The following is a 17,577-nucleotide window of genomic DNA, read 5'->3' on the forward strand; positions in this document are numbered from 1 at the left end:
ATTTCTGAAGTGATCTGCTCCCAGTAAATTTTGGTGTAATGCTGGTTTAGTACAGATCAAAGAGATCCACTCTCCCAGGCTTTGTCTTCTAAGAAAAGGTTAGTTTATTGCTGATGGCCCGAGGCGCGCCTACCAAGGAATGCCGTCAGGGCTGTCCACGAATTTTTTAGGTTAGATTGCTCCCTTTCCGGAGACGCTAACTCTTCAATCCCACTTTCTGATCCTTGTGTCACATTTTTCACCGTGTAAGAGAGATGAATACTCATATTTTAAATATACATGCGTAACACCGCCAGTTAAACCTGTTGAAAATAATTCTTTACAAAAAAAAAAAGAAAAAAGAAAAAAAAAACTGCGATAAGCTTACCTAAACGTTGACAATCGAGTTAAATAGAATACAGGGAATCGTCGCACAGGGTTTACAAATATACGGTGTATCAGACCTGCAATAAAAAATATAAAGAAAAAAATGGAATGGCATTCAGTAGAACGTATAATTCCGCCAAAGCTCAATAGTACAATTATGACTAAATTAAAGAAATTGACTCTTTGTTGCTCAAAATTACAGTAAGATAAATTTACAATGTATGAACAGAGAATTATAAGACTTTGCATGTGTATTTTTCGGGCCTTTCGTGATGAAACTGTTTTTCTATATATTGTAAAATATTTTTACATGCGATGAAATTTTGTAAATTTGTTTTTACACGTGATGAAATTTTGTATATATTGTAAATTTTTTTTTACATGTGATGAAATTTTGTAAATTTGTTTTCACATGTGATTAAATTTTGTAAATTTGTTTTTACATGTGATAAAATTGTGTATATATTGTAAATTTGTTTTTACATGTGATGAAATTTTGTAAATTTGTTTTTACATGTAATGAAATTTTGTGAATTTGTTTTTACATGTGATGAAATTTTGTTACTTTGTTTTTACATGCGATTAAATTATGCAAATTTGTTTTTACATGTGATGAAATTTTGTAAATTTGTTTTTACATGTGATGAAATTATGTAAATTTGCTTTACATGCAATGAAATTTTGTATATATTGTATATTTTTTTACATGTGATTAAATTTTGTAAATTTGTTTTTACACGTGGTGAAATTTTGTACATATTGTAAATTTGTTTTTACATGTGATGAAATGTTGTATACATTGTAAATTTGTTTTTACATATGATGAAATTCTGTATATTTATTTTTACATGTGATAAAATTTTATAAATTTCTTTTTACATTCGATGAAATTTTGTATGTATTCTCACTTGCGCACCTAAATGTTAAAAAAGACGTGTTAGGGATTAGAAAAATTAAAACAATATGGAACAATTGTTTGATAGATTATGCAGAACGAATAAACGTCGAAAAACACAAAGTTTTTTGAATAGTAGAAAAACAAAATAGAAAGAGGAATATTTTTGGTTGTAATTTCAATTAATTATCTCAATTCATTATCTTCCGATGATTAAATTCAGTGAATATAGGCATTTTCTTATTTAATACCACACGACTCAATGGGGTTTCTAGGGACCCCACCAGTTCACGAAAGGTTAAACAAACTTAACCAATAATCTATACAGGGTGAAACGATGAAATTGTCGCTCTAGAAAAGACGACATGATTTCATTGCCATTTGATAGAAAACCGGTTTCCTTTTCTTTTCTTTTTTTTTTTTTTGTTGCAGACCATCTACTAGTTGGCCAGTTGTGTACAACCCTTAAAAGCGATAGGAGCCTTCTATCATGTCTGAAAGTGACACAGTGTTTAATGAGCGAGATCGGAGATGCGCCGTTGTACAACTCATGCTCTCTGTTAATCCGAGTTATGACAACAGGACCATTGCCAGCACCCTCAAAATGCGTCGCTTACCAGAGTGATGAAAACGAAGTTTCCACTCACGATTATGGTCTTTGGTGTGGTTTAAAGTGAGGGCCACATCATGCCACCTCACATCTTCAAAGTCAGCTTGAAAGTCAACACCAAAATGTACCCGGATGTGCTGAAGAAAGTTGTGATTCCCTGGTGCAATCAGGTGGCCACTGGCAGAGCTTGGGTGTGGCAGCAGAACTCGGCAACAGCCCACAAATCCAAAGAGACCCTCGGGTTTGGTATTAGAAAGAGTGTTACGACTTTTTACCTTTCTCTCACTGCCCCCCCCCCGCTCCTACTCCCCCGACCTGATCTCGCTGGTCTACTTTGTTTGGTCATACATCAAAACATCACCAACATAACTTCTCCCAACACCAAAGCCAACCTGATCACCGCCGTCCGCCGAGTATTTTTCAAGCTCTCGCTGGACTCTTCTCGAGGCGGTGATTGAGGTTGAAGGCGGCTACATTGAATAGATGTCAGCTCTACTATTCTCAAGTTACTTGAAATGTTTTTTCAATAAAAGTTTTAAAATAAGGCTGTAGTGTTGTTTTATTTAGAGTGATAACTTTATCGTTTCGCCCTGTATATCTTTACAAGTGAGAATGTGTGAAATGACAAATCTCAACCTATATACTCAACGGATTTTTGATCTACAGACTTGAAATTTAATATATAGGGTATTCAGACATGTGGTAAACTTTTTAATCGGTTTCTATCGGGGAAAAAAGGCTGCTAAGGGGTCCAAATTTAAAAATTGGTACTTGGGGGAGGGGGATCATTGAATTTTTATCTGTTTGTCAACAGTTCCACGACTCAATGTGCGTGAATCATTCATATTACAGCTTCTCTGTGTAGGTTTTAAAGTACTTTTTAAAAAACGTGTCAAGCTGACCTAATGGTTATCGTGCTTGATTCACTGTCTCAAGGTGTTGGTGTCGATCTTAGTTCGGGTATTTTTTTTTTCTTACAAGAAATAAACTGTTTAGAAAAAAAAGCATACTACTCGCATACACATGCCTCAGTTTCTTTCCGTTTTGTTTTTTGTTTTTTTGTTTTTTTTTACTCCATTTTCTTAAAGGAATTTAATCTAGTAATAAATAATAATCATATATTACGATAATCTATATAATAATTCTCTCTCTTTTTCTCTCTCTCTCTCTCTCTCTCTCTCTCTCTCGCTCTCTCATAGCATGATCATAATAGTGTCGATATGTATGCGTTAAATTAAAGGGAGATAATTCATCTACATTTTACGCAGGATGAAAATTTTCATGGGAGTGATCAAGTAAAAAAAAAAGAAGAAAAATAGTCAAAATTTGTAGACGAGAAATATAAAGACTAGTGATAGGAGGATTCCAATATTATTCCTGAGTTCGATACAATTATGATTATGATTTTTTTTTTCTAAATATAGGGTTGTTTTCTCTTTTTTATTAATGCCCCCCCACCCACCATCACCAATATAATGTGAGCACAAATTTTTGTAAACGTAAAAATACACTTTTCTGGCGCAATTTATAGATTGTAGTTTGACTAGTGTGGGAGCCTTTCCTAGTCTCACACAAAAACAGACGTTCACATCTCAAGCCATATTTCTTGCCATTTACATACGCGCACACAAACATACGCGCACATGTACACACAAGTAAATATATTAACGTTCGCGTACATACACTCACATTCACATGTATACACACACACGCTAACGTACACACATGTACTCACATACGCACACACGTACGCACACAAGGACAATGTCACTTCCCCTTTCAAAGGAAATCCACACATGCGCAAAAGACCACCGGAAACAATTATTAAAAGCAAGAGCAATAAGCAGCATGCTCCTTTTCGGACCAGCTCTCGAGCTGAGAGGTTCGGCTAACCAGCCGCCTCCCTTTCGGGAGGTGCGCGCTCGCGCGCATCATGTCCCCTGCTACTATGTATGGGACACGAGCTAACAGACAGTATGTGCACTTTATACGTTTGCTATCTCCATGGCCTGGATTGACTTTTTCTCATTCTCTCTCTATACTACAATAGACTTTCCTCCTCACCAGCTAACAGTGAGAGACGCACACCAAACTGGATTGATTTTCTCTCTTTCTCTCTCTACGACAATAGACTTTCCTTTTCACCAGTAAACAGCGAGAGACGCACAAAAAAATAAACATGTGTAGTACCCTTTTCTTTCCATTGTTTCTTCATGAAATAAATCCTAGTTCGTTTAATTCAAGTGAATGCGGTGTTCGTTCCTTCCTCAAAGCAATTCATTTTTTCTATTTTGTACGACTGGGGGATATGTATAATATATCCACCAGTCCACTACACTGGTAATTTAAAATAAGTGTTTATCATTTCATAATTAAAACAAAAACAAAACAAAAAAAAACAAATAAAAGCAATAAAAAGAATCGTTTTTGGTATCGGAAAATAGTCACAATTTTTTCCCGATTCAGATACCCCTCCCCCAAATTTTGATTTTTTTGATTTCCGATTTCGAATTATTGTTCCAACACACAAAAAACATGAATGCATCGATAACAATTTAACGTTTCTATTTTTTTACTTTCCCAAATAGGATCAGATGGGCACTGGACGAATACCATAATTTATTTTTAATAAATTATTTTTAATCAAAGTTACACAAATTGGAACAAATACACAGAGTTCATTACCAAGGCTACTGCAAAGAAGGTCCCATAGCCTTGACCCCCCTGGGGGGGGGGCATAGGCAATCCACAACTTTGTAGATGCTTTTTTCAGAGTGAGGGTGCTGGCCCCACGCCCAACATTCCCAAGAGGTACATACAGTACCTAGCCTTCCCAATTGGTCATCCATATGGTATTGGCCAGAATCAACGTTGCTTAACTTCGGTGATCTAGCGAGAACCGGTTTGTCAATGTGATTGTGCCTGCAAAGAAGGTAGGTTCCCTTTACCGTGCTAGAAAATTACTCACACCGAAGAGTATCCTACATCTTTAGAAGATCACTATTCGCTCATGCATGGAGTATTGTTTCCACCTCTGGGCTGGTGCGGGACAGAGTTAGACACCAGGGTCGTTTTTTTAATGTGGAGAAAAGGAACAAAAATTAAAATTGTCTCAGTCGGGAAGGACCTCTCCTCCACTGACAGAGAACAAGAAACTGAAGTGCAGCATCCGAAGAACAGATACCACACATTGATCTTGTCTCGAGTCTCTCCCTCTTAGACAGGCTCCAAAATGTCTTCAATCTAATAAGTCCCGCACTGTCGACTAAACTCCAACCCCTGCCCCATCATTGCAATATTGCATTGCTCTGTCTGTTTTACAAATACTTTAATGGAATGACTCTGATGAATTCATAGCACTTATGCCTCTTTGACATACATTTTCCCGACTAATTCGACGAGCCACAAAATTCCACCTCTTCACTGTTAAGATTCCTAGATGCCGGGAAGTGTTGTATTAAATAGTTTCTTCTCTTGAACTGCTAGTCCATGGAATTCCCTCCTCGTTTTCTGCTTCCCTGACTGTACTAGCCTGAAAAAGTTAAAATTAACTGTGAACTGGCATCTCGCCACTCAACTCCCTACATACCCCTGTTAGGCACAATCCCAAATAGTAACCCTTACATCCAAGTTGTGCTATGCCTTGTTTCGGGTAAAAAGAAATAGGGGTTCATGCTCGAGCTCAGATGTGGTAACAATTCTTCATGCAAACGCGAATGTTGGCATTGTAGAGATATAGGATATTAGCAGGTGTGAAAAGTTTTCTAGCTTGGTAGAGGGAGCCTACTTTTTTTTCTAGAGTTGGCAATAGTTTATGTATTTATTCCAATTTATTTTGCATGTGAATGTTTGAATGGTGGCTTTGCAGTGATACAGTACATTGCCAGGTGTGATTGATTTTCTAATATGGTAAAGAGAGCCCATCTTTCCTTTGCAGTAGACTTGGCAATGTCTTCAATTTATTTGTTCCAATTTTTGATGCCCGTGAATTTTAAGGAGAGGAGTTTCAACGAAAGCTCTCAAGTAGCGTATTCGCAGTCACGGCAAGGAGTGGTTGGAAAGGTTTCTTAATAGTAAAAGGAAAGGAGTTTAGTCTTAGTAGTATTAAATGTAACTATCCATTTTTAACCCATTCTACTACCGATTGGATGTCATTTTCTAAGGATTTAATTATTTCCTTGGATACGTGTGTATTCAATTTGCACACATATCGAGAATAGAACGTGATTTCATCAGGAATGGTTTTTATAAAAATCAGAAATTATAAAGGTCAAAGGTCAATCCTGGGGCATACCCGCATTAATATGATGCTGTTTAGATGTACGGCTATCAAGGACAACCTAGTTCTTTCTTTTTAGCCAAGAAGAATCTAATTATATTAAACACTAGAAGATGTACTCGGCGTTGCCCGGTATTGACCGTAACGTTACATTCCTTGAAAAAAATGACGTAAAAAAACGGAATGAAACTAAGATGTGTGCATACAAGTATTATGTTTTTTTTTCTAAACAGTTCTTTTTTTTTTCTAAACAGTTCATTTCTTGCAAGTAAAAAATAAATACTCGAGCTGAGATCGAAACTAAAACCTAAACACAATGGGTCAAATACCATAATCATTAGCCCAACTGAACACTATACCCAAAAGGAGTTTTTTAACTTTCTTATTCTTACCATAATATGAACGAATAGCGCATGCGAAGTCGTGAAACAGTTAGCACATAGGTAAAAATCCGACGTCCTCTACCTACCAATGTTTCAATTTTGACTTTTTAGAATCTATTTTTCCAGATGAAAACAGATTAAGAAGTTATCCACATGTCTGAATACCCTGTATACCAAATTTCAAGTTTGCAGACTAAAAACTTGTTGAGTATATGGGGTGAGAAGTGTCCTCACACACATGCATTCTCACTTTTATACATATATAATATAGAGTACGAATTAATTTTCATGAGAAAACCTTTCTGCCAAACCTTGTTAAAAACACTGGATATATCGAGCTTTACAACACTACCTTCACAAGTGTATGGTATATGCACTCACAGATGACCGTTGGGATATCCGTAATGTCATTATCTAAATCCATACTGCTGGTTAGAAAGAATCGTAGCATATTCAAGGTGGTGTATTATCGCTAGATTGATTAATGTTTCAAATATATTAGCGAAGAACGAGAGAAGAGTTATTGAAAACTCTTAGACAATTTTCCATCTATCAAGAAAGCAATATTTAGTAAGGCATTTTTTATGGAGTTTGGAGACGACAGGGACCAGCAAATCATTGTTTTATTATTGTAGAAGAAATACAATCACGTCCACATGTTTCGAAGATGTAAAGTTGTTGTTTTTTTTTATATCTCTGACGGATTATTATCTCTATGCGTACGACATAAAGATGTCAGTGTTCATAAAACATGACCAACAACCACGTCGACAAAATGATGCTTTACGGAAAAAAAAAAAAAATAAATAAAACGGATAATAGGAAGAATCTATGTTTTAATCAGAGTTGCATTCGTTTCGTTTCGTCCGGTTTTGAAATTTATATTTTTCGAACAAATATAAACAAATTTCATTTCGTTCCGTTTTTTTTTTGTTTTTTTTTTGTCCTAAATGGAAATTTACATATTTTTACATTTTCGAATTAATATGTATAAATTTCGTTTTAATCTAATTCAAGATATTTTATTTGATAACAACCACTAATTTTTTTCCGTCTATCAATATAAAATTTTCGAAGAAGTTTCGGTGGAATTTGAACTCGTTACCAACAGAACGAACAAAAACTAAATCAATCGTTTCGTTACGTTTCGTCCGAATTTAAAAATCTATATCAAAATTTTAGAACGAACCGAACGAAAATGCCGACGAAACGAAACTAATACAATCCTGGTTTTAATGCTGTGCGATCGACCGGTAGATCGCGATCTACCGGTCGATCACAAATCGACGTATTTGGAACCCGACTGGTCCAAATGATAAAAAGTGCCAATTGTGTTGCGCAAATATTTTTATTTGTTTCCGATAATATATTCTTCTTTTTAGTTCATTGTTGCCATTTCGAAAGGCCGTTATGTAAAGATACGAACACCTGAAGTCCTTCAGACAATAACTGTGGCTCTTCTACGGTTATTTTCCCGGACATTTGGAAAGCATGAAAAATTCATTGAACACGGTCGAAGATTGTGGAATCGGTTAAACCGAGTTAAAATCCGATCGAATATATTCAATTCACATTCTAAAACAAGAGCGACACGTATAATCATTAGTACCTGCAATGTGTTATGAAAAGGTATAGACCCCAATAAGTAAGAAAGCAAAACTAGATAAGTTTGAAAATAATATTAGGAAAAAGCTAGAATCGAACCCAGTAGGCAAGGGTTAAAAGATAATAGATATTGAAATCCATGGAATGCAGAACGATTCGTATTGTTCTCGCAAATAACTAAATATTATTCATGTCAGAGATAGAGTGATTGTCCATTCTTTTAGAAATAAATTGGACAATAACAAAGTTGAAAATGTTATACAACAAATAGGTTAACTGATACAATTTAATTTACGGATTTCTTTTGTTTATGAGAGATTTTAGATACATGTGCAAAGGGCACGGGTAAATTGAAACGTGATAAAGTCACGTTGATTGACCACACCTCTGACGTCATAAAGAAAGGAGATTCTCAATATATTAAGACAGGGTTCGAAGTTAGAGATAATCACAGTCACAATAATAGAGTCAGTTAGAGACGAGAGTCGGACAGTGAAGCTGATACCCTTAGAGGCGAAGGGGAGGGGGAGAAGAGACCATGTAGCAATACAAGCTTGAATTCCTGAGTCATCAATCAGCCGGCTGGTGAATAAAGAATCAGCATCTATATTTTGTTACTATTTGTCTAATAAATAATTTAAAAAAAAAGTATGTATTATACAAGCTAATGCGCTCATCTTAGTGTTATTATCACAATGTTTCAGTCGATATAACCTCCGACCTTCTTTAGGTGTATCTTGTCGAACCGGGAAATCTTTCTAGAATTTGCATGGAATTTAAAACAGAAACCGTTATTTAATCCACGCAAGTAGCTTGCTTTCTCTCCGTCAACTATATTATAACCAGATAAAAATTCTATACTCAGAATGGAACAAGAAATTTGTCACCCTAAAAAAAACACTACATTTTATTTTAAAACTTTTATTGAAAAAAAAATCAATTCAGCTAGCTTGATTATATAGTAGAGCTGACATCTATTCAATGTAGCCGCCTTCAGCCTCAATCACTGCCTCGATACGGGTTCGGAACTGGCAGCATGCCTTTTTTGACAAGCCCCGATAGGAGCTCGACGAATACTTAGCGGATGGCGGCGATCACGAGTCCTTCTGAAGCCAGATACACTTTGGTATTGACTTTCAGTCGACTTCCAAGATGTGAGGTGGCATGATGTGGAAACCACTTGAAACCACAGACCATAACCGTGGCCGGAAAATTTGTTTTCATCACCCTGTTATTCGTGGCAATCCGGCGATACATTTTAGGGTGTTGGCAATAGTCCTGTTGACATAACTTGGATCGACAAAGAGCATCTCCTATCTCGCTCGTTGATCATTGTGTCACTCTCAGACATGATAGAAGGCTTCTATCGCTCTTGGGATTTGTACACAACTGGCAAACTTTTAATCGTAGGTGTTCTGTAATAAAATAGAAGACCGGTTTTCATGAAACGGAAATGGAATCATGTTGTCTTCTCTCAGGCGATAATTTTATCGTACTATCCTGTAATTCTCAATTTCATTTTGAGTATCACCCGCACTGAAGATTGAGTTTTCAATCTCCATAATAGTATCACTTCCAATAGAATTTAACCGAGTACTTTATCCACATCGTCAGGAATCCTTGCGGACAATTTCAGTATGAATTTTGGGAGCCTTAAACCATAAACACATATAAAGTGCGTTCCAAAAGTAACGTCTCCTGTTTGTTTATTCCTATCAAAATGATCAGAAAGGATTGCAAACTCATTGTTATGATGACAGAACTTATGCATTCATGACGTAGAAGTTCCATCTCTCTGTTGCAGATATTGATGGTGTGATACTCTAAGAAAGCAAACGCTGCTATAGGCATGCGTCTGAAGCAGAGATGCGTCATTGAATTCCTGACAAAAGTGCATTGAGAATGGTGGTGACTATGTAGAAAAAATAAATTAAGTGGAGCACAAAAGGTCGCTTGTCTTAGTGGTATTACTCCCGGCTCTTGAACTTTTTAAGTTGAAAAATGAAAAATAGGAGATTTTACTTTCAAAATGACTCTGACATATATATATATATATATATATATATATATATATATATATATATATATATATATATATATATATATATATATATATATATATATATATATATATATATATATATATATATATATATATATATATATATATAATTTGCAGAGAAACGAATGACTGAATTCATCTGTAACCACTGACGGAACATTGAGAAATTTGATGTTTTGAAAAAGAGCAAAAGCTGTCAGAAATGAAGTGTGGATCATTCAAATTGAAAAAAAATTATCGCTAATATTGGAATACCTTCTAAAAGCGCACAATTTAATTCATTTATCAATCTCTATTAACGTATTGAACAATGTTGACGTAAATAATGAAAATATATAAATTTTATAGTACATTCTAATATCATAGGTTTATTTACATGTAATAATGATAATATATATACATATATATGTGCATATATATATATATATATATATATATATATATATATATATATATATATTACATACACTGTACTTAGCGTTTGTTCGTTCAACCATATTTAATCGAATGAGATAAACATATGTTTATCGAATCTATTCATAATCCTCTCCTACATTCCAAGAAACATACAAAAATATTTCTACACGGTGTATTTCCTATTCCTTTCTGCTTGTTTGTTTGTTTGTTCACAATTTGATCAATATATACAAAAGGTCCATTACTTTACTATTCCTATATATACAAAATATACGATGACGTATTTGCATACTACATTAAGGAAAATCGATTTTATTAAATAGCTTTATGTTATTTATTGTTTATAGTGAGAGAATTGTTTTAAGTGTTTTATTTAAGTTTGTTATTTAAAGTTGATTTATATTGATAATATATTTAATTTAATTTATTTTTACCGACATCAATTTTTTAGAAACTTCTTGAGTTATTTCCCCTGGGCGTTAACTTTGCTATTTTTTCTTTTTTCTTTTTTGGCGGATATTAAAACTAAAATCAATTCACACAAACTTTAAAGCATTAATTTTAGAATTAGTTTAAATAAAATAATTTCAAACGTGATTTCGCAACCAACGTGTGGTCCAGTGGATTTTTATTTTGAAATAAACAAATAATCCAATTCAACTATGGTTCTTTATTTTAAACAAAAACAAAAAAATCTTCCATTTACATTTTTTTTTTTTTTTGGCCCTGTCGTTGGGACATTAGAATACGCCGACTGCCCCCTGCAGAGGGTAAAAAAAATTTTCTTCAAAATCTTTGGATTCGGCATTAAATAACCTGAAAAGGGTTGATATGCCGTAAAACAAAACAACCAACCAACATTTTTTTACCAGTTGTTTTTTTCTTCACATTTTTTTTTTTGACATCATAATGATTATTTTTCTTTAAATAATACAATAAGCCATAACTCATTTCGAATCTCTTCTGCCGAAATATTTGTTGAAAAGGTTTTCTTTGGGTGATTACACGTTAAACTAAAAACAATTTTCTTATTTCGATTTATTTTATCAGAAGGTTACATTTTTAATTAAAAGAAACGAACTATCCAATTCAATTACGATTTTTTTACTTAAAATAAAAACAAAAAAGAATTTTCATTTGAATTTTTTCCAGTTTTTTCTTCACATTTTTTTTACCTCATAATCTCTCTATATAAATAAATTATAAATTGTGTATTGTTCATTTACATTTTTTACTCTCAACCGGACACACGCACCCGAGGTCTTCAGATAAAAAAGTAAATTTACTGAATTCCGGAATAAATGCTTCTTTACGAAAAAAAAACAAAAAAAAAACAGTAAAGTGCCTTTACGAATCTGATCAGACTGCTATCTATTATGAAGCGCAACGGAAGTAACGGTATTTCAACAACTCCACGTGCACAAAGGATGCGGCTTCGTCGTCAGTCTGAGAATTGGGATGAAAGAGAAGAACGACTCTCATTGCAAAGGCAAACACAGAGAGTCACGCCAAAATGAGAACTCAGCTGAAAGAGAAGAACGTCTATCTAGAAAACTACAATACCAAATACAGTCCCGTCAAAATGAATCCTTCGTTAACAGTCAAATAAGACATGAACAGGATAGATTGTACCATGTGGTTGCAAGACAAAACCAATCACAGGAAGAGAGGCATGGATGTTGAAAGAAACAGATATCAAAATCGAAGACAACACGAACTTCAAAATGCTAAACGCACTGCATTACTCTATGACGTTCAAAGTAGTTTGGCGGGTCCACATCGAAGGAGGAGGTGTCAGTGAGAGAATGGTATAAAGTCCTTCTGAAGCCAAGCCTGGGTTTCTTTGGGCTTATGGACCGGCGCCGAGCCATGCTGCATCACCAAGGATCTGCCAGCGGCCACCTGATTGCACTAGGGGATCACCGCACTCTTCAGCACATTCAGGTAGACTTTAGTGTTGACTTTCAAGCCGACTTCAAAGATGGGAGGTGGCATGATGTGATCCTCACTTAAGACCACAACACGGGCCATAACCGTGGCTGGAAAATTCCTTTTCATCACCCTGTTATTCGTGGCAATCCAACGATACATTTTCGGGTGTTGGCAATAGTCCTGTTTACATAACTTGGATCGATAGAGAGTATGAGTCGTCCTGCAGCGTATCTCTGATCTCGCTCGTTAAACATTCTGTCAAGATTGACTCATGTGACAAGGCTGCATAAGGAGTATCGCCAGGACTTTGTTGCGGAAATGGAAAAGTTACACCACATCAACTTCCATCTCTGCCTGAAGTGTTACATGATCTGTTTACTGGGCAAATTTCACTTAGCAAACATTTTTTGGAAAGGATTAGGAATTATAACACTCTCTTTGCCATGACTAGCTTTGGTCACAAAGATGTATCTGTTCAGGCTTGGAATCCATCTGTAAGGTCAAATCTATCATCAATTAGGATCACTACTACCACCTGAGGATGGATCCGCGAGTATACTTTTCAAGTATACTTTTTGCATACTTATGAAGATCAACTGAGAACGAGAGAAGTGCATCAACACTTGAATGCTGAGGTGTTAGAAAGGATTACAGTCTAGTTTAATGAAAATAACTATTATATAAAGGCATTAAAGACAGCACTAGAGCAAGTACGACAAGCAAATATAAATAACAAGAAAATTGTAATTCTAGAAAAGAAGTGCCCCCAGGGAGAAGATGTGCGGCGTTTTAATACAATAACCAGGGCTAAATTGCAATTTTAATGTCAAATGAGTCTACAGAAAACAGAGATATTGTTCTTCAATTGAAACAAGGTGGACTGAAGAGAATTTCAGAGTTACATCCTATGATTCTATGATGTATCCTTTATTTTTTCCATATGAAACAGATGACTACAACATATATTTGTAAGGGAGAAATGGTTGCAAAATTGCAGTTTTACTCTTTCCATATTATGTGCAGAGAAGGGAATTATCTCTTGTTTGAAAGCCGACTCTTCCAGTAATTCTTGGTAGATGCATACTGCAAAATAATAACTGAAAGATTACAGTTTTTGAGAAGAGAACAGCAAAGTCTCCGTGTTGAAAATTACTCAAATTTACGTGATAGCTTACTTGCTGATGATGGAAATCCAAATCAACTAGGTCGTCGAATTGTTCTTCGCACAACCTATATTGGTGCTCCTTGGTATCTTTGTGAAAAAAGGTCAGATGCAATGAACTTTGTGAGACATTATGACAGAGCAGATTATTTTATCACCATGACATGTAATCCACACTGGCCAGAAATTGTTGAAAATTTGGCTGCTGGATAAGAAAGTCATGATCGACCAGATATTGTTGCAAGAGTGTTCAGATTGAAACTTAAAAAATTAATGGAAATTATGAAAAAGGGAATTTTTGGTAATTTGTAAGCATAGTTGCATACCATTAAGTACCAGAAAATAGGTTTACCTAATGGACACTTTCTTTTTTGAATAGTTTCAGAGCATAAATTCAGACCAGAAGAATATGATTTAGCAATTTCTGCAGAAATAGCCTCTAGAGACGAAGAAAAAGAACTCCATGATCTGGTCATGTGCCTTCCAATGTATGAACCCTAACCCCATGTATGATAGACAAAAAATATTCTAAAGAATTTCCCAAATCCTTCTTGCAATCTACTGAACAGGGGAACGATTCCAATCCTAAAAGAAACCACGATTCCAATCCTAAAAGAAACCACGATTCCAATCCTAAAAGAAACCACGATTCCAATCCTAAATATAGAAGAAGGAAGTCAGAAGACGGAGGTCAGATTGGCATGATAAAAATGGCCGCCGAGTTGAGCAAAAAATCACCAACTAATGGGTAGTGCTTTACAATCCATATTTGTTGTGGCAGTTAAACTGCCATATTAATGTTGAAATTTGTTCATCAATTAATTCAATCAAGTTTTGCATCAAATATATATCCAAGGGATCAGATCAAGCTGTTTTGCAGTTACAAAATGCTGTACAAGCCGATCGTATCGAATCACAGTTGATTGAATTAATCAGCCAATATCAAAACATCTGCCATCATCAGAAATAGCATGGCGAATTCTTGTTCTACACATGAACATTTTCCACCTTGAAAATGTGAAAAGAATCCTCTTTAACGAGGAAAATGCATTACAAGCTGCACTCGGGCCTCCCCCCCCTCACACCTCACACAACTTTGACAGGTTTTTTCCAACTCTTTAAAGATGATGACTTTGCAAAGACGTTGAAGTATGCTGAATTGCCACATTTGGAATAAAAGTACGAACACATGGAATCGTCGCAAGAGAGGCATTTTGATGGATGCCGTTAACGAGTATGGCATGGTTTCAGAAGCGCAGGCCATTGGTAGGATTTACCCAATAGACCCAAGAGCTGAAGAGTGTTATTTTTTGTGATTTCTACTGAATGACGTGAGAGGACCCACTTCATTTCAAGATCTAAAAATTGTTGATGGCACTATATGTTCGACATTCAGAGAAGCTTGCCTTGCCAGAGGGCTTTTGGAGAATGATGACCATTTACAATTAACCATGGAAGAAGCAAAGATTTCACAATCACCTGAAAACATGAGATGCCTATTTGCAATAATCCTGACAGCATGTTCACCAAGTAATCCATCACAGCTTTGGGAAACCTTCAAAGAAGCATTGTCAGATGATTATTTGAAACTACATCGAAGGTGTGTCAATGAACCAGATACTCCAGTATCTGATTATATTTTCAATCAAGTTTTGTGCTATTTAGAAAAAATAATCCTCATGATGGGAGGGCATGCCTTGAAAGCATATATCTTGCCAACACCAGCTCATATTTATAATGAGCGGCTTTGTCGTGAGTACAGACGTGAGATAAATTACAATCTAGAGGAGCTGGCATTTAGGGTAAACGACCAATATCCAAACTTATGCAGCCTTTTTTGAGATGGTGACTGGTGCAAGAGCAGATCATAAAAACGTTCCTTGATGCACCTGGAAGAACAGGGAAGACTTTTCTACAAAATTTGATTTTGGCAAAAATTAGGTCAGAGAAAAACATTGCGTTAGCAACTGCATCAAGTGGGATTGTGGCAACGCTCTTGGAAGGGGGGTGTACTTTGCACAACATTTTCAAAGTGCCATTGAATATATATAGAATGGATGAGCCTACATGCTCTCTTACTCGAAACTCTAATATGGCCAAAGTAATACGAGACACAAAAGCAATCATTGTTGATGAAACCCCAATGACTCATAAAACTGTTTTTACAGCATTTGATCGAACAGTGTAGGATACTGCGGGTGTTAAAAAGCCAATGGGCGGTAATCCAACTTTATTATCAGGGGACTTCCATCAAATTTCCCTTTGGTAAAAAATGGGACAAGGGCAAACATTGTTAATGCAAGTTTAAAAGAGTCTGACATTTGGAGAAATATCTTTGTAAAGAACCTAACAACAAATATGAGGGCTTTATTTGTAAAGAACCTAACAACAAATATGAGGGCTTTATTTGTAAAGAACCTAACAACAAATATGAGGGCTTTATTTGTAAAGAACATAACAACAAATATGAGGGATTTATTTGTAAAGAACATAACAACAAATATGAGGGATTTATTTGTAAAGAACCTAACAACAAATATGAGGGATTAGATGACTGGAGATTATGAATCAGCAAGCTTTTCAAGTCTTCTGCTTCGAATTGACGATGGACGTCTTCCTTATGTAGAAGTGCCGGATACAATTTTAATTCCTGAAAAACTAGGTACATGTGTTGAGAAACTACACGAGTTGAAAGAAAGAGTGTACCCTGACTTAAATTTGAATAGAAAACATCCGGATTCGTTTACTGAGCGAGCCATTGTTTCTCCACTAAATTCGAATGTCAACAAGATAAATAATTGGCTAATGGCTGATTTTCCAGGCCAGGAAAAACTTTACAAATCTATTGACAATACTGTAGATGAGGATGATGCTGTGAAGTATCCTACAGAGTTTTTAAATTCAATTGAGTTTTCTGGAATGCCTTCCCATCTTCTAAAAGTTAAAGTTGGTTGTCCAGTCATGATTTTGAGATCATTGGATCCACCAAAAACAACAAATGGAACAAGATGTGTTGTAACTAGATTGCATGACAATTTGATTGAAGCAATGATTACAGTCGGGCCTTATAAAGGTCAAACTGTTCTAATTCCAAGAATTCAACTAATGCCAAGTGATAGCGAATTGCCTTTTCCTTTTCGGGGGCTACAGCTTAAATTTGGACTTTTTCCAAAAATGTTTCATTTCAATGCAATCAGAATTCAGAATTCTGATTCAATTCAGAAAGCAATCATGTAACTCTGCTAATATATATATATATATATATATATATATATATATATATATATATATATACATATATATATATACATATATATATATATAAACATAAGTAAATACGTCAAAGAATGATAGTTCATACAGTAACGTTGTTTTAATTTGAATAAAAATAAAATACACATCAAGTGCGCTTGAAAGCCAAATCACAACGTAATATTAGGAAAATAAACAAATATTTTACTTTTTGAAATTTATCACAAATATATTTCAGAGGTATACTCCATTTTCATATATTTCAGAGGTATCCCCCATCTTTCAAACCCCCTAAAAAAGAAAAAGAACCAACACACTGAAATTATTATTATTGCTTAATTTTATTTTATTTATTTATTTTTGAAAGTCGATGAGTTCTTTTTATTCTGATTAGTTAAGAGCGAAATTGACATGATAATTACCTGAATGATTCTGCACTACGAAACAGGTGCTTTCAAGAATGTAACATTTCAACATACTTAAAAAATAAATGGTAAGATTGACGACATTTTGAAATTTGGAATATAGGCTTTTGTCCTTTAATTGTATGTGTGCTCTATAGTTACATTGAGCTTTATAAATTAAAGGAGTGGTATGAATAAAAGGTGAACTAT

General features: G+C 35.0%; 2 protein-coding genes across 15 annotated transcripts in view; one reads left to right on the forward strand and one right to left on the reverse strand.

The window, feature by feature from the left end:
• The window catches only part of LOC145256347 (spectrin beta chain-like), a 648,628-nt gene that overhangs the window by 541,535 nt on the left and 89,516 nt on the right, over positions 1-17,577 (reverse strand). For all 14 annotated transcript variants that reach the window (XM_080115149.1, XM_080115145.1, XM_080115140.1 and 11 more), the window contains exon 2: positions 368-443. The gene's annotated coding sequence lies outside the window, so the exon portion shown is untranslated. The remainder of the gene's footprint in view (positions 1-367; positions 444-17,577) is intronic.
• LOC145256142 (uncharacterized) lies at positions 16,262-16,948 on the forward strand. The gene has a single exon (XM_080114728.1). It carries the CDS (start codon positions 16,262-16,264, stop codon positions 16,946-16,948), a length of 687 nt encoding a protein of 228 aa, XP_079970854.1.

Source organism: Euprymna scolopes, chromosome 32 (genome assembly GCF_053919585.1).
Source record: "Euprymna scolopes isolate OS-2025 chromosome 32, ASM5391958v1, whole genome shotgun sequence".
In the NCBI taxonomy this organism is placed as follows: Eukaryota; Metazoa; Mollusca; class Cephalopoda; order Sepiida; family Sepiolidae; genus Euprymna; species Euprymna scolopes.